General features: G+C 31.4%; 1 protein-coding gene across 2 annotated transcripts; it reads left to right on the top strand.

The window, feature by feature from the left end:
- The first annotated feature begins 231 nt into the window (after window positions 1–231).
- LOC140443678 (uncharacterized) lies at window positions 232–15,813 on the top strand. Of its 2 annotated transcripts, none has more exons than XM_072535055.1 (2): window positions 232–3,367; window positions 6,522–8,842. In XM_072535055.1, exons 1-2 carry the CDS (start codon window positions 3,130–3,132, stop codon window positions 7,634–7,636), a joined length of 1,353 nt encoding a protein of 450 aa, XP_072391156.1. In that variant the 5' UTR covers window positions 232–3,129; the 3' UTR covers window positions 7,637–8,842. The 2 variants fall into 2 exon arrangements, with proteins under 2 accessions (XP_072391156.1, XP_072391165.1); XM_072535064.1 differs by lacking the exon at window positions 6,522–8,842 and adding an exon at window positions 10,982–15,813 and having other exon boundaries at window positions 1,346–3,367.
- The last annotated feature ends 551 nt before the right edge of the window (window positions 15,814–16,364 follow it).

Here is a 16,364-nt window from a genome sequence, read left to right as displayed (position 1 = left end):
TCGATGGTGACGTGGCCTAGGTGGGGGTTAGGGTGGGGATTGGCGCGAACATTTCTGACAGTGGGATTTTGATTTGAGTATGGAGGGGGCGGGGGCGATATTTTGTTTATGAGAGGTCTCCATGTAGAATAGTGTTGCCCAAAATCGGTCTTGGTCTTGCAGTCTTGGTCTTGTTCTTGCGTTTTTGTAAGACCAAGACCAAGACCGCCTAATTTTAGCAAGACCAAGACTTAAGCAAGAACAAGACTAAGCCTGCGAGACTCTTGCGTCTTGCAGTTAGGACTGAGTCTGGTTTTAGCGAGTATAGTAGTTTGGGTATATGCTTAAAGACTATGAGACGCAAAAAAGTATGTAATAAAAATTTGAAAAACTGGACTTATGCGAATTACAAACAAGACCATAAACATACATACCGAATTAAAATATTTATTAAAAAAACACATTTGACACGTGCTCAGAGGTCATAATTACAATGTAAAAATAAAATATTCTGTACATTTTCCAGCAGATTTCTTCGCTCTGAAATTAATTGTCCATATTTTGAGAATAGCTGCTCTCTAATCATCAAAATAATCTTCATGCATTGCGACGCCGACAGTAATATCGTATCGATATTTTTTAAAATATGTCACCCTAGCTAATAAACAAATCTTATCGGCCGAAGGCTATAAATTGTTTCTGCTGAGTGTGCGATGAGATCATTCGGTTAAACAAAATTTGCTGAAAGAGTCAAACGTAACGAGACAAATTAATAACAGATAATATCTACCGTGTAAACAAAATACCGAAGTATTTATAATAACGAAGTAACGATATATAATTATCGGTTTGTTATTAGATACTTAGGGTATTGGATAGTAACGAACATAAAGTAACTAGTTTATAGTAGTTACTTTTTCGACATTACTTAACTTCATTCCCAATTGAGCTTTTCTTTGAGTCTAATGTAATAATTGTTTTTCATCTAATCCTTGTTGTTCCGGGGTGACAAATTTACAATTTGACATGAGGGACAAAGATTCAAATAGTTCTATAATAGTCGGAGTAGTGAGCGTTGGAGTTGATCTAAAAGACCTAAAAGCAAATTTGATGAGTTTTTCGAAATAATTTATGCATCCCAAATTGCTTTGTGTAAATTGTGCCTACATAGAAACGTTGAAATGAAAATGAACAACAGAAACACGTCAGGTTTAAGGAAGCATCTAATATCTTTTCACAAAAAGGAATTACAAATATTTCTTCATGAAAAACCAAAATTCGGTGGAGATATCACAAGCTTTTTAATAACCGCTAGAAAAAGTGGACATGTAAAAAATATACTTATTACCTTATTAACAGTTACATATATGATGTACCTGCTACTTTATTTTGGTAAATTAATGTATTTACTAAGTAGGTATCTCCTTAATTTAAAACAACTTGATCACCTAAAAAATCTGTGCCCTTGATACATGTATGTGGATTTTTTGCCCATCATGTCCATCAATCCCTTTCTTGGCAGATAATGTTCTTTAAAATGCAGGCATGCTGATGTCATTTATTTGTTTTTTTTGTGTTTTAACCACGTTTTAGCACAAGTAAGCTTAGTAATTGCAAACGTTTATTAAGAAACAGATTGACTTTCGTGGGGCATGGTAGATAGCTGAATTATTTAGAGCATAGGCACGAATCGCTTAGATCGTGGCTTCAAACCTCACCCGATGTCAGTTGTTTAGACATTTATTAATTTGGTTGGTCTTTATTATGGTTATGTTAATTCAAGCTTAAAATGTACTTACTCTGTTACGTTGTTCTTAGATCTAAAGTAACGTTTAATACATAGCACTAGGCTAATGGGTATCTGCAAGACCAAGACCAAGACCGGGAGTGCAATACCAAGACCAAGACCAGGTGCATTGGCGCAAGACCAAGACCAAGACTGTCTAAGTCTCGTCTTGTTCTTGCATTTGGGCAACACTAATGTAGAAGGTAACCGTATGGCGTCATCTCTTTTATTAAGGCAATTTGGTCTTTTTTCTATTTCAATGGCTTCTCGGATAATTCTTGGTTTATAAAAGCAGATGGGGGCTATGGTTCTGGAGTTGTTGTCTATACTGTGGATATATTTTCCATTGCTTTTAAATGAATTTTTAGGCGGCAAAATGCAAAAATGCTTTTTGAATTTGCACTCAAAATCTGAACGTGTTTTGAATCTACCGCCAAGTATTTTAGATCATATTCCAAACGATTATGTAACGAGAAACTCTCACGCAACTTTAAGAACTATCTTACTTGATCTTGATATACAGTCCATCTAATTTACATACCGTTGCACGTCATTATCTACGTCACAGATCGAAATTGACATAGTTGCCAAAGTATAAAAAATTCCTGAATCCATTTCAAATTAAATAGGTCACACAATTATTGCAAAAGTGGATTATACAACAAAATAAATTAATATTTAATGTAAATAAATAGAAACAAAACAAGAGTCAAAAAATAATCTTGTTAAAAACAATTTGAGCCGCTTGTTTAAAAAACAACATAGTTTAATTATAAGTAAATAAAACAAAAAAAAATAAGAAAATAGATAAAAATAAAAAAATAAAAACAAAACTAAAGTGTCAAGACCGCAACTGTTAAATAAGTGTTACCAATTTATGCCAAAATTTCACCTTTGTTCGATTACAGTTACAGTGTTTTCCGAACAAATGTTTTTCATAAAAACGCTTTATAATGCATTTATACAAATTAAATGAAACATATTATTGTGTATTTCTTTAAGTTAACATTAATAGAAATTTTTAAATATTATTTCTACGAGTATATAATAAAATATGTCTAGTGGCTGTAATGCCAGTGTACTCCGCAAAGTGATTCTAAAAAAGAACATACTTACCGCCTAAATGTTTCGTGTTGGTATAATGTGGCGTCACAGGCTATGACGCCGATGACGTATAACGGAATGTAAATTAGATGAAGTATATATGTACTGTGAGGGGCAAGGGTGATATATGTCAAGTTGTCAACAGAGTATATACAGAGCTTTGTTTTTTGTTTGTGTTTTCTTGCTAGAATTTATATATCGATTCATCTTTTGTTTTTTAAATTATTATTGAAACAAAAAACTCACTCAAAATCAATCACATGGAAGTAAAACAAGAAGTTAGTGATGGAACGTGTCAAGCAGAAATATGTTATAATGCTGTAGGTGTAGATGATGTTCTTTTAGATGTTTGTAAAATTGAAATTAAGGAGGAACTCAAGAGAGAAAGTACATACAATGCATTTGATTTAGATTTACAAGAATTTCCCAAAAAGACTGAAATAGAGCAAGAGGAACATAAATTTACGGCATTTGAAGAAAAACAAGTAAATCCTGAAGGTAAGTCACTAATAGTGCCTAAGGGTTAGAGATATTGAAACTTAAACCATTTATCAATAGATTCTGCTTCATCTATTGATTAACGAATGATTATATTGTGTATGGGACATCCTACAAAATAGTGCAAAAAGTACATAGCCTCTATGAACCTCCATGGAGCTTAACCAGATAGGTTACATTTAGTACAAGATCACACGGCAGGATCACTACGTTCATAACGTAATCAAAATTACATTTAAAATCAGAATACATTAATAATAGGTTGCCAGTCAAAAAGTGGCTGCTACCATTTTGGTACTACTGTAATAAGCCGGAACGATGTCTACGGAGATGAAATTTATATCAATGAATTCTGTTTCACTTACTAATGATTGTGCAATGATTTTTATTCGGTGCAAAACGTTCTTTTTTATGTAATTTCCATTTAAAATAGGCCCGATTTTTAAAAGCCACCGCCATTATTTACCATGAAACAACAAACAAGGAATGACAACTGTTTCTTATGGTGAAGAAGGGTAATTTTAACCAGTGTTGCCATAGTTTTCTAATGAAAAATAAAAATTTTTGGACATAATTTCCTTAAAATTGGACATTAAAATAACATTTTACTATTACCTACTTTTAACTGAAAATTGTAGCTTTTTTACAAGGGTCAGGTTAGATTTGGTTACATTACTTTACGTTTATTATCATATTTTCTTAGGAAAAATAAAAATTTTGATTTTTAATTATATTACAAAATTTTATTATTACTGTTTTTTTTACCAGTGTTAGGTTAGATTTGGTTTATTGGTTTACATTTTTAATAATGAAATGTAAAGAAAAATATGAAATTTTATCCTAATAAATAGTGTGAGATTCACAGAGTAATTTAGTCTATCAGCAAAGAAAGGGACTTAAATGGTTAACTGGTACTCGGTTTGCATGTGGTTATTAAGATTGTATCCACCTGTTTATTAAGGTAATACACACTTTACACTATGTGATTTGTCATATGATTTGGTCATAAAGTGAAATTTACATGTTTACACTGTGTGATTTGTCATATGATTTTGTCATAAGCACTGTCATGCGGCTCGTCATAGCTTGTTACAGGAGAATAGGATGGTGCCTATTCTGCATGATAAAATCATATGATTTTTGGTAATAATACGGGTAACACCAACATATTTAAATATCACGCCTTATTCTTATGTCAATTCAGTAACATTCCCTTACTCAGAGACAACATTATTTATTTATTTATTTTTTGTTTGTTGCATTGATATTGAACCTATTATCTAATGTGTACTATTGTGTCATATTTTGTTTATTTTATTCTTAGTTTAGTGTTTTATAGTCTTCTTAGTCATAATTTTAGTTTAGTTTCTTTATTAATTATTTTTAATTTTTTAATTTAATTTAACACTAAATTTGATATACCCTGTCCACAATTTGTTTGTAAGAGCCACCTGCAAGCCCAAAGGCGTCTGATCTTTTTCTTCTTACTGCTGTACGCTGTAAGCAGTTGTTGCATTCATATTAATATTAAAAGTCAGGAAACCAATGCCATCAAAGATTTATTTTCCATTATAATGGTTTCACATTCTAATAGTTGATACTTATACTGTGTCTAATATCTCTATGACCATAAACCAAAAAAAAAATCAATAAAACCTCACTCATTGTCACTTGTATCATAAGTCATAACTTATCATGCAGTGTAAACACAATTTTTTAAAACATAGAAACGAGGAATCATAATAAATCTCATATGATATTGTCATATGATAAAATCATGTAGTGTAAAGTCTACTTAAGTAATTTTCATGAAATTTTTGGGTGTTTTAAAGGTTTTAAAGACAACAATGTCAAATATACTTAAAATTTAACTTCTTGCGCATGGCCGCCATATTGTTGTGAAATATTAAAAATATTGGATTATTTTAAACAATTTTTAAGCATTTTTTCATAATTTAACAGTAAAAAAACAGTGATATTTAATATGTTTCAGTTACATTTTTTTTATTAAGACATGGATATATACTTTTCTTTGCTTTTTATGTAATTTTTTTTTTTGGTTCATAATACTTTTTTTGTTATTTTTTCTGTATTTTTTTATTATTTGGGCATTTTTACTAGTTTATAGCAAAGAAAACATTAAAATTTGACGTTTTTTCACTTTTTCAGCTAAGTCCACAAAAAATTGGGTATTTTTGAGGAGTTTCGGCTTACTAAATAATTACCAATATTTTTAATTAAATTACTTAATAGTAATTAATTTTTAGAACAAAAAATTTTATTTTGTTTATTTTTTTAATAAAATACGCTACTCATAACGAATATGCATGTTTTATATCAAATAAAAGCTAATTTTTTTCTTAATATCATGATAAAATGTTGCCTGAGAAATTCTGATTGCAAATTACGGATGCCAGCTGTTAAAAACGCGAGGTATCAAAGATAAAGTAAAATAAAAGTAGTGACACTGGTTTGACAGGTGATAATATGTATATTATTGTATATCTATCAACGCATGCTTTAAAAAACTCACGTAACTGACACTTTATTGCGCACTAGCTGTCTTTTACTTTATCTTTGATATCTCGTTTTTTTAAAACTTCTGGCAACCATAATTTGGGACCACATTTTCTTGGGCAACCTGATATCATCACATTAAGAAGAAAAAAATAGTTTTAATTTGATAAAAAACATGCATATACTTCATGAGCAGCATATTTTATTTAAAAAAAAAAAAAAATAAAATTTTGCTCAAAAATTAATTACTATTAATGGACTTTTTGATTGGCAACCTATTATCAATGTGTTCTTATTATCAATGTATTCACACACAACATAAGAAATGTATATCTGAAATGTATGAAACCTATTGAAGACAGTTCACCTGTGATACACCTTAGGGTTGTTAAATATGCTTTTTGATGTGTTAGAAAAAGTGATTCGAAAGAAACCCACACTGAAAAAAACCTTTTGAGATGTTGATGTTGATGCTATAAAAAGATGTTGATATTATATGGTATCTTTTTCATACAAAGGAAATAATTGTATTCACCATTTGTCTTTCTGTACATGACGTTAAAGAACCATAGAGATTGTTTATATTGAACATGCACTGTTTAATGAGGTATAATTGAAAATTTATATTTTATTTTAGGGTTTCCACAACAAAATTCATTCGAAATTATGAAAACAATACCTGCACATACATGTAATCAAGAACAAAATATGGGTAGATCTGATGAAAATACATTAAACTATGAAATTCGTATTAAGCAATTGGAAGATAAAAGTTCTTTAAACAAACATATGAAAATTCATACTGGAAATAAACCTTATGTGTGTGAAATTTGTTTGAAGCCGTTTTCTGATGGATTTAATTTGAAAAGACATTTGAGAGTGCACACAGGTGAAAAACCTTTTAAGTGTGAAATTTGTCATAAAGGGTTTGGTATGGCACATCATTTGAAACAACATATAAGAACACACACTGGAGAAAAATGTTACGAGTGTCAAACTTGTTTTAAGCAGTTTACTACAGCATATTATTTAAAACAACATATAAAAACCCACACTGGAGAAAAACTTTACAAGTGTGAAATTTGTTATAAACACTTTGGTCTAGCACATCATTTGAAACAACATGTAACAACACACTCTGAAGAAAAACCTCACAAGTGTGAAATTTGTTTTAGGCAGTTTACTGTAGCTCGTTATTTGAAACAACATATAAAAACCCACACTGGAGAAAAAATTTACAAGTGTGAAATTTGCTTTAAGCGATTTACTGCAGCAACTAGTTTAAAACAACACATGAGATCTCATACTGGAGAAAAACCGTACAAGTGTGACATTTGTTTGAATCAGTTTTCTCATGCAGGTGGCTTGAAATACCATATGAGCTCACATAGTGGAGAAAAACCTTACAAGTGCCAAATTTGTTATAAGGAGTTTGTTCTAGCACATGATTTGAAAGAACATATAAGAACACACACTGGAGAAAAACCTTACAAGTGTGAAATTTGTTTGAATCAGTTTTCCCACACTAGTGCTTTGACACGACATATGCGATTGCACACTGGAGAAAAACCTTACAAGTGTGAAATTTGTTTGAAACAGTGGATTGATGGAAGCAGTTTGCAAAAACACTTAAGAATGCACACTGGAGAAAAACCTTACAAGTGTGCAATTTGTTTGAATCAGTTTTCTCAAGGAGGTGCTTTAAAACGACATATTATGAGATTGCACACTGAAGAAAAGCCTTACAATTGAAAAATATGTTTTAAACAGTTCACTATAACTACTTTTTTGATACAACATATGAAATCATATCATCATATGAAATTAGTTTTAAGTTGATCGATGTAAGCACTTTAAAAAATAACTTAAAAAAAAATGGTGTGTGGCACTTCAGGCGTGTCAACAGAAGTGAATACTTCTTATAGTGCGTTATTACTACATGTGGGTTAATGAAATTTTATGTCTGCTTATTACTGAATAGTTAATACTTTTTTTATAATAACTTTTATGTTCTTCAAAATTTAAAAAATCTTATTTTTTTTTCTTAAAAATTCTGTTTAATTATTTTATTAATTTTCAAAATTTTTTAAATGTAATGTAGAATTTATTGATCATTTACATTTTCATTATTATCTTGTATTTATGTTTAATTACTTCATTTTGATTATCAATCTATTCTAAAAATAAAACTACTGGTTTGTGGCGAATAAAAATGACCTAATCATTAAATTTTGTTATAATGGATATACTGTAGACTAGCACAGAGCTTCATACTATGTTTGCTGTATTTTTAAAATTTAAATAATATATTTCAATTCAAATAAAGTCATTTTATTATTTATTTATTAACTAGCTGGCCCGACAGACTCCGTTCTGTCAAATGGATTTGGAATGTGGCAGTTTATTTCTTTAATTCTCGTGAACAGAACCGTCACCATGATGATAGGGCGGTGTGTGATAGTGATGTAACGAATGTCAGTTTTTGAACATTCGCGGACGCGAATGCGAATATATGCCACCGACATTCGCGAATATTCAGTTTTTTTTTTAATTTGGCAATTTTAATTGTCTCCGGCACTGCCGGCAGTCTCATTTGCGTGAGGTGTGTAGTTAGATAAGTTCAGATAAATTTAGTAATTCAGCAATTTTCAGAACAATTATACAAATCATGTACTGTATTACATTACAGTGTAGTGTACATTATAATATGTATCTTGTTCCGAAAATTGCTGAATTAATAAATTTATCTGAACTTATCTAACTGAAGTCGAACTGTTTATGTTTGTTTGTTTAAACTTTTTACATAAAAACACATAGACTATATTTTTAGTTTGTAGTTTAATAATTCTTAGATTTTTTCAAGAAGATTGTCTAAAATTAAAAACTTTAGGATAATAAAAGTTTCAGAGAATAATTTGTTTTTGTCTGTTTACACTGCATCATTTATTTTTTGTTTTCTAATTTTGTAGTTTTCTAAACTTGTAAAATAAAGTGAGTTTTCTTAATAAAAAAACTGAGAAGTGAATGGATTTTTATTTTATTAACCTAATCTTCAAATTATTTTTTTTTTCTTATACATATTTATATTCGCAAAACATTCGCACAAATTTCACGAATGCGAATATGCAAAAATATGCGAATATTCGCGAATGCGAATATTCGTTACATCACTAGTGTGTGAGGGTCAGCTCGGGTGACCTAAGTATCTTCGCTTCCACGAACTTTGGCCACCCTTTTGGACGCACTAAAAACCCCGACTGGGATGTCTGTCAGAGGTCTTCAAACTAAGACAGTAACTTTACCAATACATTCAAATGATAAAAAACCACATAGGTACAAGTCGACCTGTTGAAGAAAATACATTAAAATGTGAAATGTGTCTTAAGCAGTTTATCCATAAGTCTTCATTAAAATGTCAAATGAAATTTCACACTGGAGAAAATCCCTACAAGTGTGAAATTTGTGCTTGGCAGTTTTCACAAGCAGGTTCGTTGAAATATCATATGCGATCGCACAGTGGAAAAAAACAAAACAAATGCGAAATTTGTTTAAAGCAGTTTGCTCGAAGTTTTTTAAATGGGCACATGAAAGTTCATACTGGAAAAAAACCTTATGAGTGCGAAATTTGTTTTAAGGCTTTTGGTTTTGGAGATAATTTTAAACAACATATAAGCATGCATACTGGAGAAAAACTCGATCGACTATGTTGTCACAAACTAAGACACCATCATCAGCATATCGTATATTGTTGATCAATACTCCATTCACTTTGATTCCCATCTTTGCATCCTCCAAAGACTCTTGAAATATGGCTTCCGAATAAATGTTAAATAAAAAAGGAATACATCATTCTTCTGATCGTAACAATTTTGGACCAGCACCTGTGTTGCTACTATTGCTTCTCGTGTTCCTAAACCTTGCCTAAACCCGAACTGGGAGTCACTGATGTCACATTCACATTTTTTGTATAATCTTTGATGTAGTATTTTTAAGAATATCTTTAAAGTGTGACTCATCAGGCTAATGAGTCTGTGATCCTCACATCTATTTGCATTGACTTTTTTGGGCAGGGGAATAAAGGTAGAGCGTAACCACTGTTGAGGATAGCAGCCAGTTTCATAAATTAAGTTAAATATTTTGTGTAGTGCTGAAATTCCCCTTTCATCCAGTAATTTGAGTATTTCTGACGGGATTTCATCTGGTCCAGGTGCCTTATTGTTTTTTGAATTTAATATTGCCTTTTCTATCTCCTCTTTGGTGATTGAAGGGCCAGTAAGCTGGTCGTCTGTATAAACTTCACTCATGGGTCTTTCGTCATGAAAGTTCACACTGGAGAAAAACCTTACAGGTGGGAAATTTGTTTTAAGCAGTTTGGAGAAGCTCATCATTTGAAATAACATTCACGGAAACACACTTAATACAAGCCTTACAAGTTTGGCTAGTTAAATCATGACAGACAATATTTTATGACGATATGTGTGCTTGATTAATCTGCAGCAATTTTGCAGGCTCTTAAATTTATTTTAAGCTGTTAAACTAACAGAAAGAAATCTAATTTTTCTATGATAATAAAAGTTCCATAGAAATGTCATGCCATGTGCTAGATGGGTGCCTTTTGTCGAAAAAGATCGATTTTATCACCAGTTACTGGAAAAAGTTTACCAAAGATTTTCTATGGCAACCTATTTATGTATAACAATTTTTAAACAAATTATAAAAGATTGTTGTAAGCAATTTAGTCAAATTGGAAAAGGCATTTAAAAGAGTGCAAACTGTACAAAAATCATAAAGCTGTGAAATTTGTTTTAAACAGTTCGCAAGAAAAGGTCATTTAAAATCAATTTTTAGACTATACCCCGGAGCAATGACTTAAAAGTGTGAAAATCAAATTAGTAAATAAATTTTATTTTATTCGTCACAAAGCAGTAGTTTTATTTTTAGAATATATTGATAATCGAAATGAAGTAATTAAACATAAATACAAGATAATAATGAAAATGTAAATGATCAATAAATTCTACATTACATCTAATAAATTTTGAAAATTAATAAAATCTATATTCTATGGCGGAAAAATGTATGTTTGTTTGTTTTTAGGCTTTCCCCAAGATAAGAACACATTGGACAATATGAAAACAGTACACGTACATACATGTAATAAAGGACAACGTATGAATCAACCTGTTAAAGAAAATACATTTAAATGTGAAATTTGTTTTAAGCTGTTTCCTCAGTCCTATGCTTTGAAACGCCATATGAGATCCCATACCAGAGAAAAGTCTTACAAGTGCGAAATTTGTTTTAAACAGTTCGCTCGGAAAGGTATTTTAAATGTACACCTGAACACTCACAATAAAGAAAAACCATACAAGTGTAGAATTTGTTTTAAGCAATTTAGCCAAAAACGTACTCTAAAACAACATTTGAATGTACACACTGGAGAAACACCTTACAAGTGTGAAATTTGTTTTAAGCAGTTTATTCAAGCAGGTGATTTGAAAAAGCATCTGAGACTGCACAGTGGAGAAAAACCTTACCAGTGTGAAATTTGTTTTAAGCAATTTAGTCAAGTGGAAGGTTTAAAAACACATTCAACAGTGCACACTGGAGAAAAACCTTACCAGTGTGAAATTTGTTTTAAGCAATTTAGTCAAAGTTCAAATATGAAAAGACATATGAGAATGCACACTGGAGAAAAACCATACAAGTGTGAAATTTGTTTTAAACAGTTTACTCAAAAAAGTAATTTAAATCATCACATGCCTGTTCACACTGGAGAAAAGTCTTACCGGTGTGAAATTTGTTTTAAACATTTTACTCAGAAAAGTAATTTGAATGACCATACGAGAGTTCACACTGGAGAAAAACCACACAAGTGTGAAATTTGTTTCAAGCAGTTTTCTCGTCGTAATATTTTGAAATGTCATATGAGAATACACACTGGAGAAAAACCTTAAAAGTGTGAAATTTGTTTTAAGCCATTTTCACAAGTCCTTTAACGCATCATATAAGAAAGCACACTGGAGAAAAACCATATAAGTGTGAAATTTTGATTTCCGAAGTGGAAATTGAAACGTCAACAAAGTAACTTTAACCTTTAATTGTGGCTTATTCCCATTTAAATGGTAATTACTTTAAAATGATACAAGAAAATAACTTCAGAACAATATTAATAAACTTTTAACTTCTTCAAAATTTAACAAATCTTATTTTTTCTTAAAAATTCTGTTCAAAATGTGTTCAAATCAGTGTAATATACACTGGGGTGCAAAATTAACCGGACACTCATGATTATTCCTAAAAACTGGCGTTTAAAAGATGTTCCCAATTATATAGGTATTTAATAATAAACAAAATTTAAGTCAAATTTATTAGAACTCAAGAATGGTACACAGAAAAAATAATAAATAATTCAAAAAATTTGAAGATCTGCAAAGAAACAATAATTATGTTTTATTTTAATATAAACATTTTTTATGAAAAACGATATTTAGTAGATTGTATTACCTCCACTAGCCCTAATTACGGCTCTCATTCGATCATGCATACTTAGGATTAAGGTAGCAAAGTTTGCTTGAGGGATTTGCTCCCATTCGTCACGAACTGCTTGCTCCAAATCATTCATTGTTACGTCGAATACGTCGTTCCAAAATATCTCATGCATGCTCTATTGGATTTAAGTCTGCACCCCTTTTGGGCCATGATAATAACCGAATCCCAACTTCATCCAAGTATTCCCGTGTTATTCTTGCGATGTGCGGACGAGCATTATCTTGCATCAGACGAGTTTTCTCTAAAACATTGCTGAATATACCGTTAAGCGTTCAAACTGAACCCTTGAATTGTAACAAGTTCTGTAAGAGCCTCTAGGGAAATGTTTGCCCACGCCGTTATACCACCTCCACCAAATTGAACGCTCGGAATAAAACAACATTGCTGATAACGTTCACCAGCTCTTCTCCATATTCTATGCCGCCCATCCGATGATTATCTGTTAAATCTTGATTCATCCGTGAAAAGCACAGCACTCCAATCGTCAACGTTGCTTCCGATGATCTGCTATTAATAGAGGTCTCGTGACCGGTATTCTTTAACTTAATCCATATTCATTTTTAGCGTCTTCGAACGGTATAAACGGAAACTGTGTTTCTATGGACATCATTTAATCGTTGAACAAGTACTGGTGCTGATAATGTACGATCGCATAACGCTTGTAACCTAAGAAAGCGATCTTCAACTTGACTTGTGGTTCTTCGTCTACCTTGACCTGGCCTCCTGATGTATTGTCCTGTTTCCCGAAATCTTTGTATTGCATCAAACACTGTACTTCGAGAAATTCATAAAGCATTTGCGATGTAACGAATGTTCTGTCCATCATCCTGTAAAGCAATAGCTTGTGCTACTTCTTCTGGTGTCATAATTTTTTTAATGCAATTATTAAACGGGGACAATACAAAAACCTACAGCTGAACTTATAATCAGGTACAGTACCACAATAAATTTAAATTAATATTAAGCCACTATTTCACATTAATAACAAAACGTATGTGTAATAAGGTGTTGTTGTTCGCAAAAAACACCTAAACAGGTTCGAACAAGAAAAAAACGTTGTCGCTAATAAGGCATAAAATATAATTTCAAACACATTAAACAAGTTTCGATCTAAACACCAACAACAAACAAAAAAATCTGAGTGTCCGGTTAATTTTGCACCCCAGTGTAGAATTTATTCGTCATTTACATTTTCTTCATTATCTTTATTTTGTACCATTATACTGGTTTGTAACGAATAAAAATTATCGATTATCATTAAATTTTGTTATAATGGATATAGTCTAGAGCAACAGAGCTTCATACTATGTTTGCTGTATTTTTAAAATTTAAATAATATATTTCAAATCAAATAAAGTCATTTTATTATTTAAGGCAGGAGATAGAATGATTTGGATTTGTCTAGTGTTGGTTTGTGTGTGAACGTAGGTAATTAATGTATGTAACATTCATTGTCATGTTAGATAGCCAACATTTTTGACGAAATGTCCATGAAGATGCTCTGAGAGTGAAAGTACATGGGCAAGATTTAATTAAAAACTGTGCCCGATATCTGCCTTTTATTTGATTAAAATTCATATACAGTCCTCTCTCTCTCTATAACGACATGCAAGGGACCGGGAATTTTCATCGTTATAAGGAGAGATCGTTATACAGAGAGAGACAAATTTCGGTACTGTAATATTACTAATACTGTACTAAATAACCTGTTTTAATTTAAAAAATTTATCAAATCGAATATAAATGAATTAACACTGTATTGTACACCACATAGATTTATTAAAGAATAATATATGTACTGTACAATAACAAAATAATATGCTATTTTAAATATTTATCCTACATTACCAAAAAAGTCCGTCACCTTGGTCTGTTTCCTTTTCCCTTTCCACAGGACTGACCTGAGCTTGTCCTGAAGACGCGTAGAATCTTCCACAGCACTCATATCGTCTTCCTGGTAGATGAAGAATCGATGCAGTACTTTTGCCGCATCCAATACCTGCTGAGTGTACTTATCCACTTACTGTACGTAAGAGAGATATCTCTAGGAATAATCAAAACGATCGAAAATATCTACCAAAACATCACAATCAAAGTAAAAGTAGAAGAAGAACTAACCGACCCTATTGAAGCTGGCAATGGGATAAGACGGAGATTCCCTGAGTCCTTTATTGTTCAACCTGATTATGGATGAAATAACAAAAAATGTAAGAACTAAAAAAGGATGCCAAATGGGGGAAAACAACTTAAAATAATCTACTACGCTGACGACGCAATACTACTCTCTCAAAGTGAAGATGATTTGCAACGTATGCTGCACCAATTTATTATAACCTCCAGAAAATTTAACATATTAATTTCCCCAAAAAAGACAAAATTCTAACCATGAATTCGAAAACGAAAACTTTTCTTCCGCCGAGAACCCTTTACGCATTTTCGAAAACATGTTGACTATTGACACACTGAAACACAATTCAAACTGGAAATGAAAAGTCGTCAATAGATGACAACATCTGTGTGATAACACTTAGGCACGACGCCCGAACAATAAAAGCGAGTCATTTAACCCTCTGACAAGAATGAGTAGAATGGATGGCCGCATTCCTTAAGGGCAAAACAAAACAACCGCTGGACAATGACCTTGCCACTCGTGACTCTGGTAGTATGAACTTTAAACACAATAACACTTACCAGTGTGAAATTTGTTTTAAGCAATTTAGTCATATTGCAAAAAATGTGAAAAGGCATTTGAGAGTGCACACTGGAGAAAAACCATACAAGTGTAAAATTTGTTTTAAACAGTTTACTCAAAAAAGTAATTTAAATGATCACATGACTGTTCACACTGGAGAAAAGTCTTACCGGTGTGAAATTTGTTTTAAGCGGTTTACTCAGAAAAGTAATTTGAATGAAAATACCAAAGTTCACACTGGAGAAAAACCTTACAACTGTGAAATTTGTTTCAAGCAGTTTTCTCGTCGTAGTATTTTGAAACCTCATATGAGAATACACGCTGGAGAAAAACCTTAAAAGTGTGAAATTTGTTTTAAGCTGTTTTCTCAGTCCATTGCTTTGAAACGCCATATGAGATCGCACACTGGAGAAAAACCTTACCAGTGGGAAATTTGTTTTAAGCAATTTAGTGGAACGACAAGTTTGAAGAAGCATTTGAGATTGCACACTGGAGAAAAACCATACAAGTATGAATTTGGTTTAAGCAGTTTGCAATAAAAGGTCATTTGAAAATGCATACTAGAGAAATTTATTTTAAGCAGTTTTCTCAATTCGGCAATATGAATCCATATACGAGATTGCACACTGAAGAAAAACATACCATACCGCTCCGTCCGTAGTTCGCGATAAGAAAGCCTTAAGTACTTCCAGTAAAATTATTGTATATAACATCCAATAAGTTTATTCCAATAAAATAAATATTTTATTCATCACAAACCAGTAGTTTTATTTTTAGAATATAATAATAATCAAAATTAAGTAACTAAACATAAATACAAGATAATAATAATTTAAATAGTCAATAAATTCTATATTACATTTAACAAATTTTAATCTAATTTTTTTTGATGAAAAATATGTTAGTTTTTTTTTGGGTTTACTTAAGAGGAGAACACAATGGAAAGTATTAAAGCAATACATGTATAGTAGGCACGTAATTTCGTTAGAAAATTTACGGGAACAAGAGCGAGTAAGACGCCGGGTAATTCTAGTATACGATAGTCACTTTTACCCGTAACATATACATTTTCGGTCAGAGAAATTATATTTTTGGCATAGAATAAGTCTTTATTTGATATTTACGACTATATTTATTTTCCATTCAAAATTCGAAACATACTATTGAAATTTGCTGCTTAAAATTCAAAACACGTTTTGAATTTGGCGCCAAATGTTTTAGTTGAGCTTCCAAACG

Source organism: Diabrotica undecimpunctata, chromosome 1, assembly GCF_040954645.1.
Source record: "Diabrotica undecimpunctata isolate CICGRU chromosome 1, icDiaUnde3, whole genome shotgun sequence".
Classification (NCBI taxonomy): Eukaryota; Metazoa; Arthropoda; class Insecta; order Coleoptera; family Chrysomelidae; genus Diabrotica; species Diabrotica undecimpunctata.
This window is presented reverse-complemented; position numbering and strand designations above follow the sequence as displayed.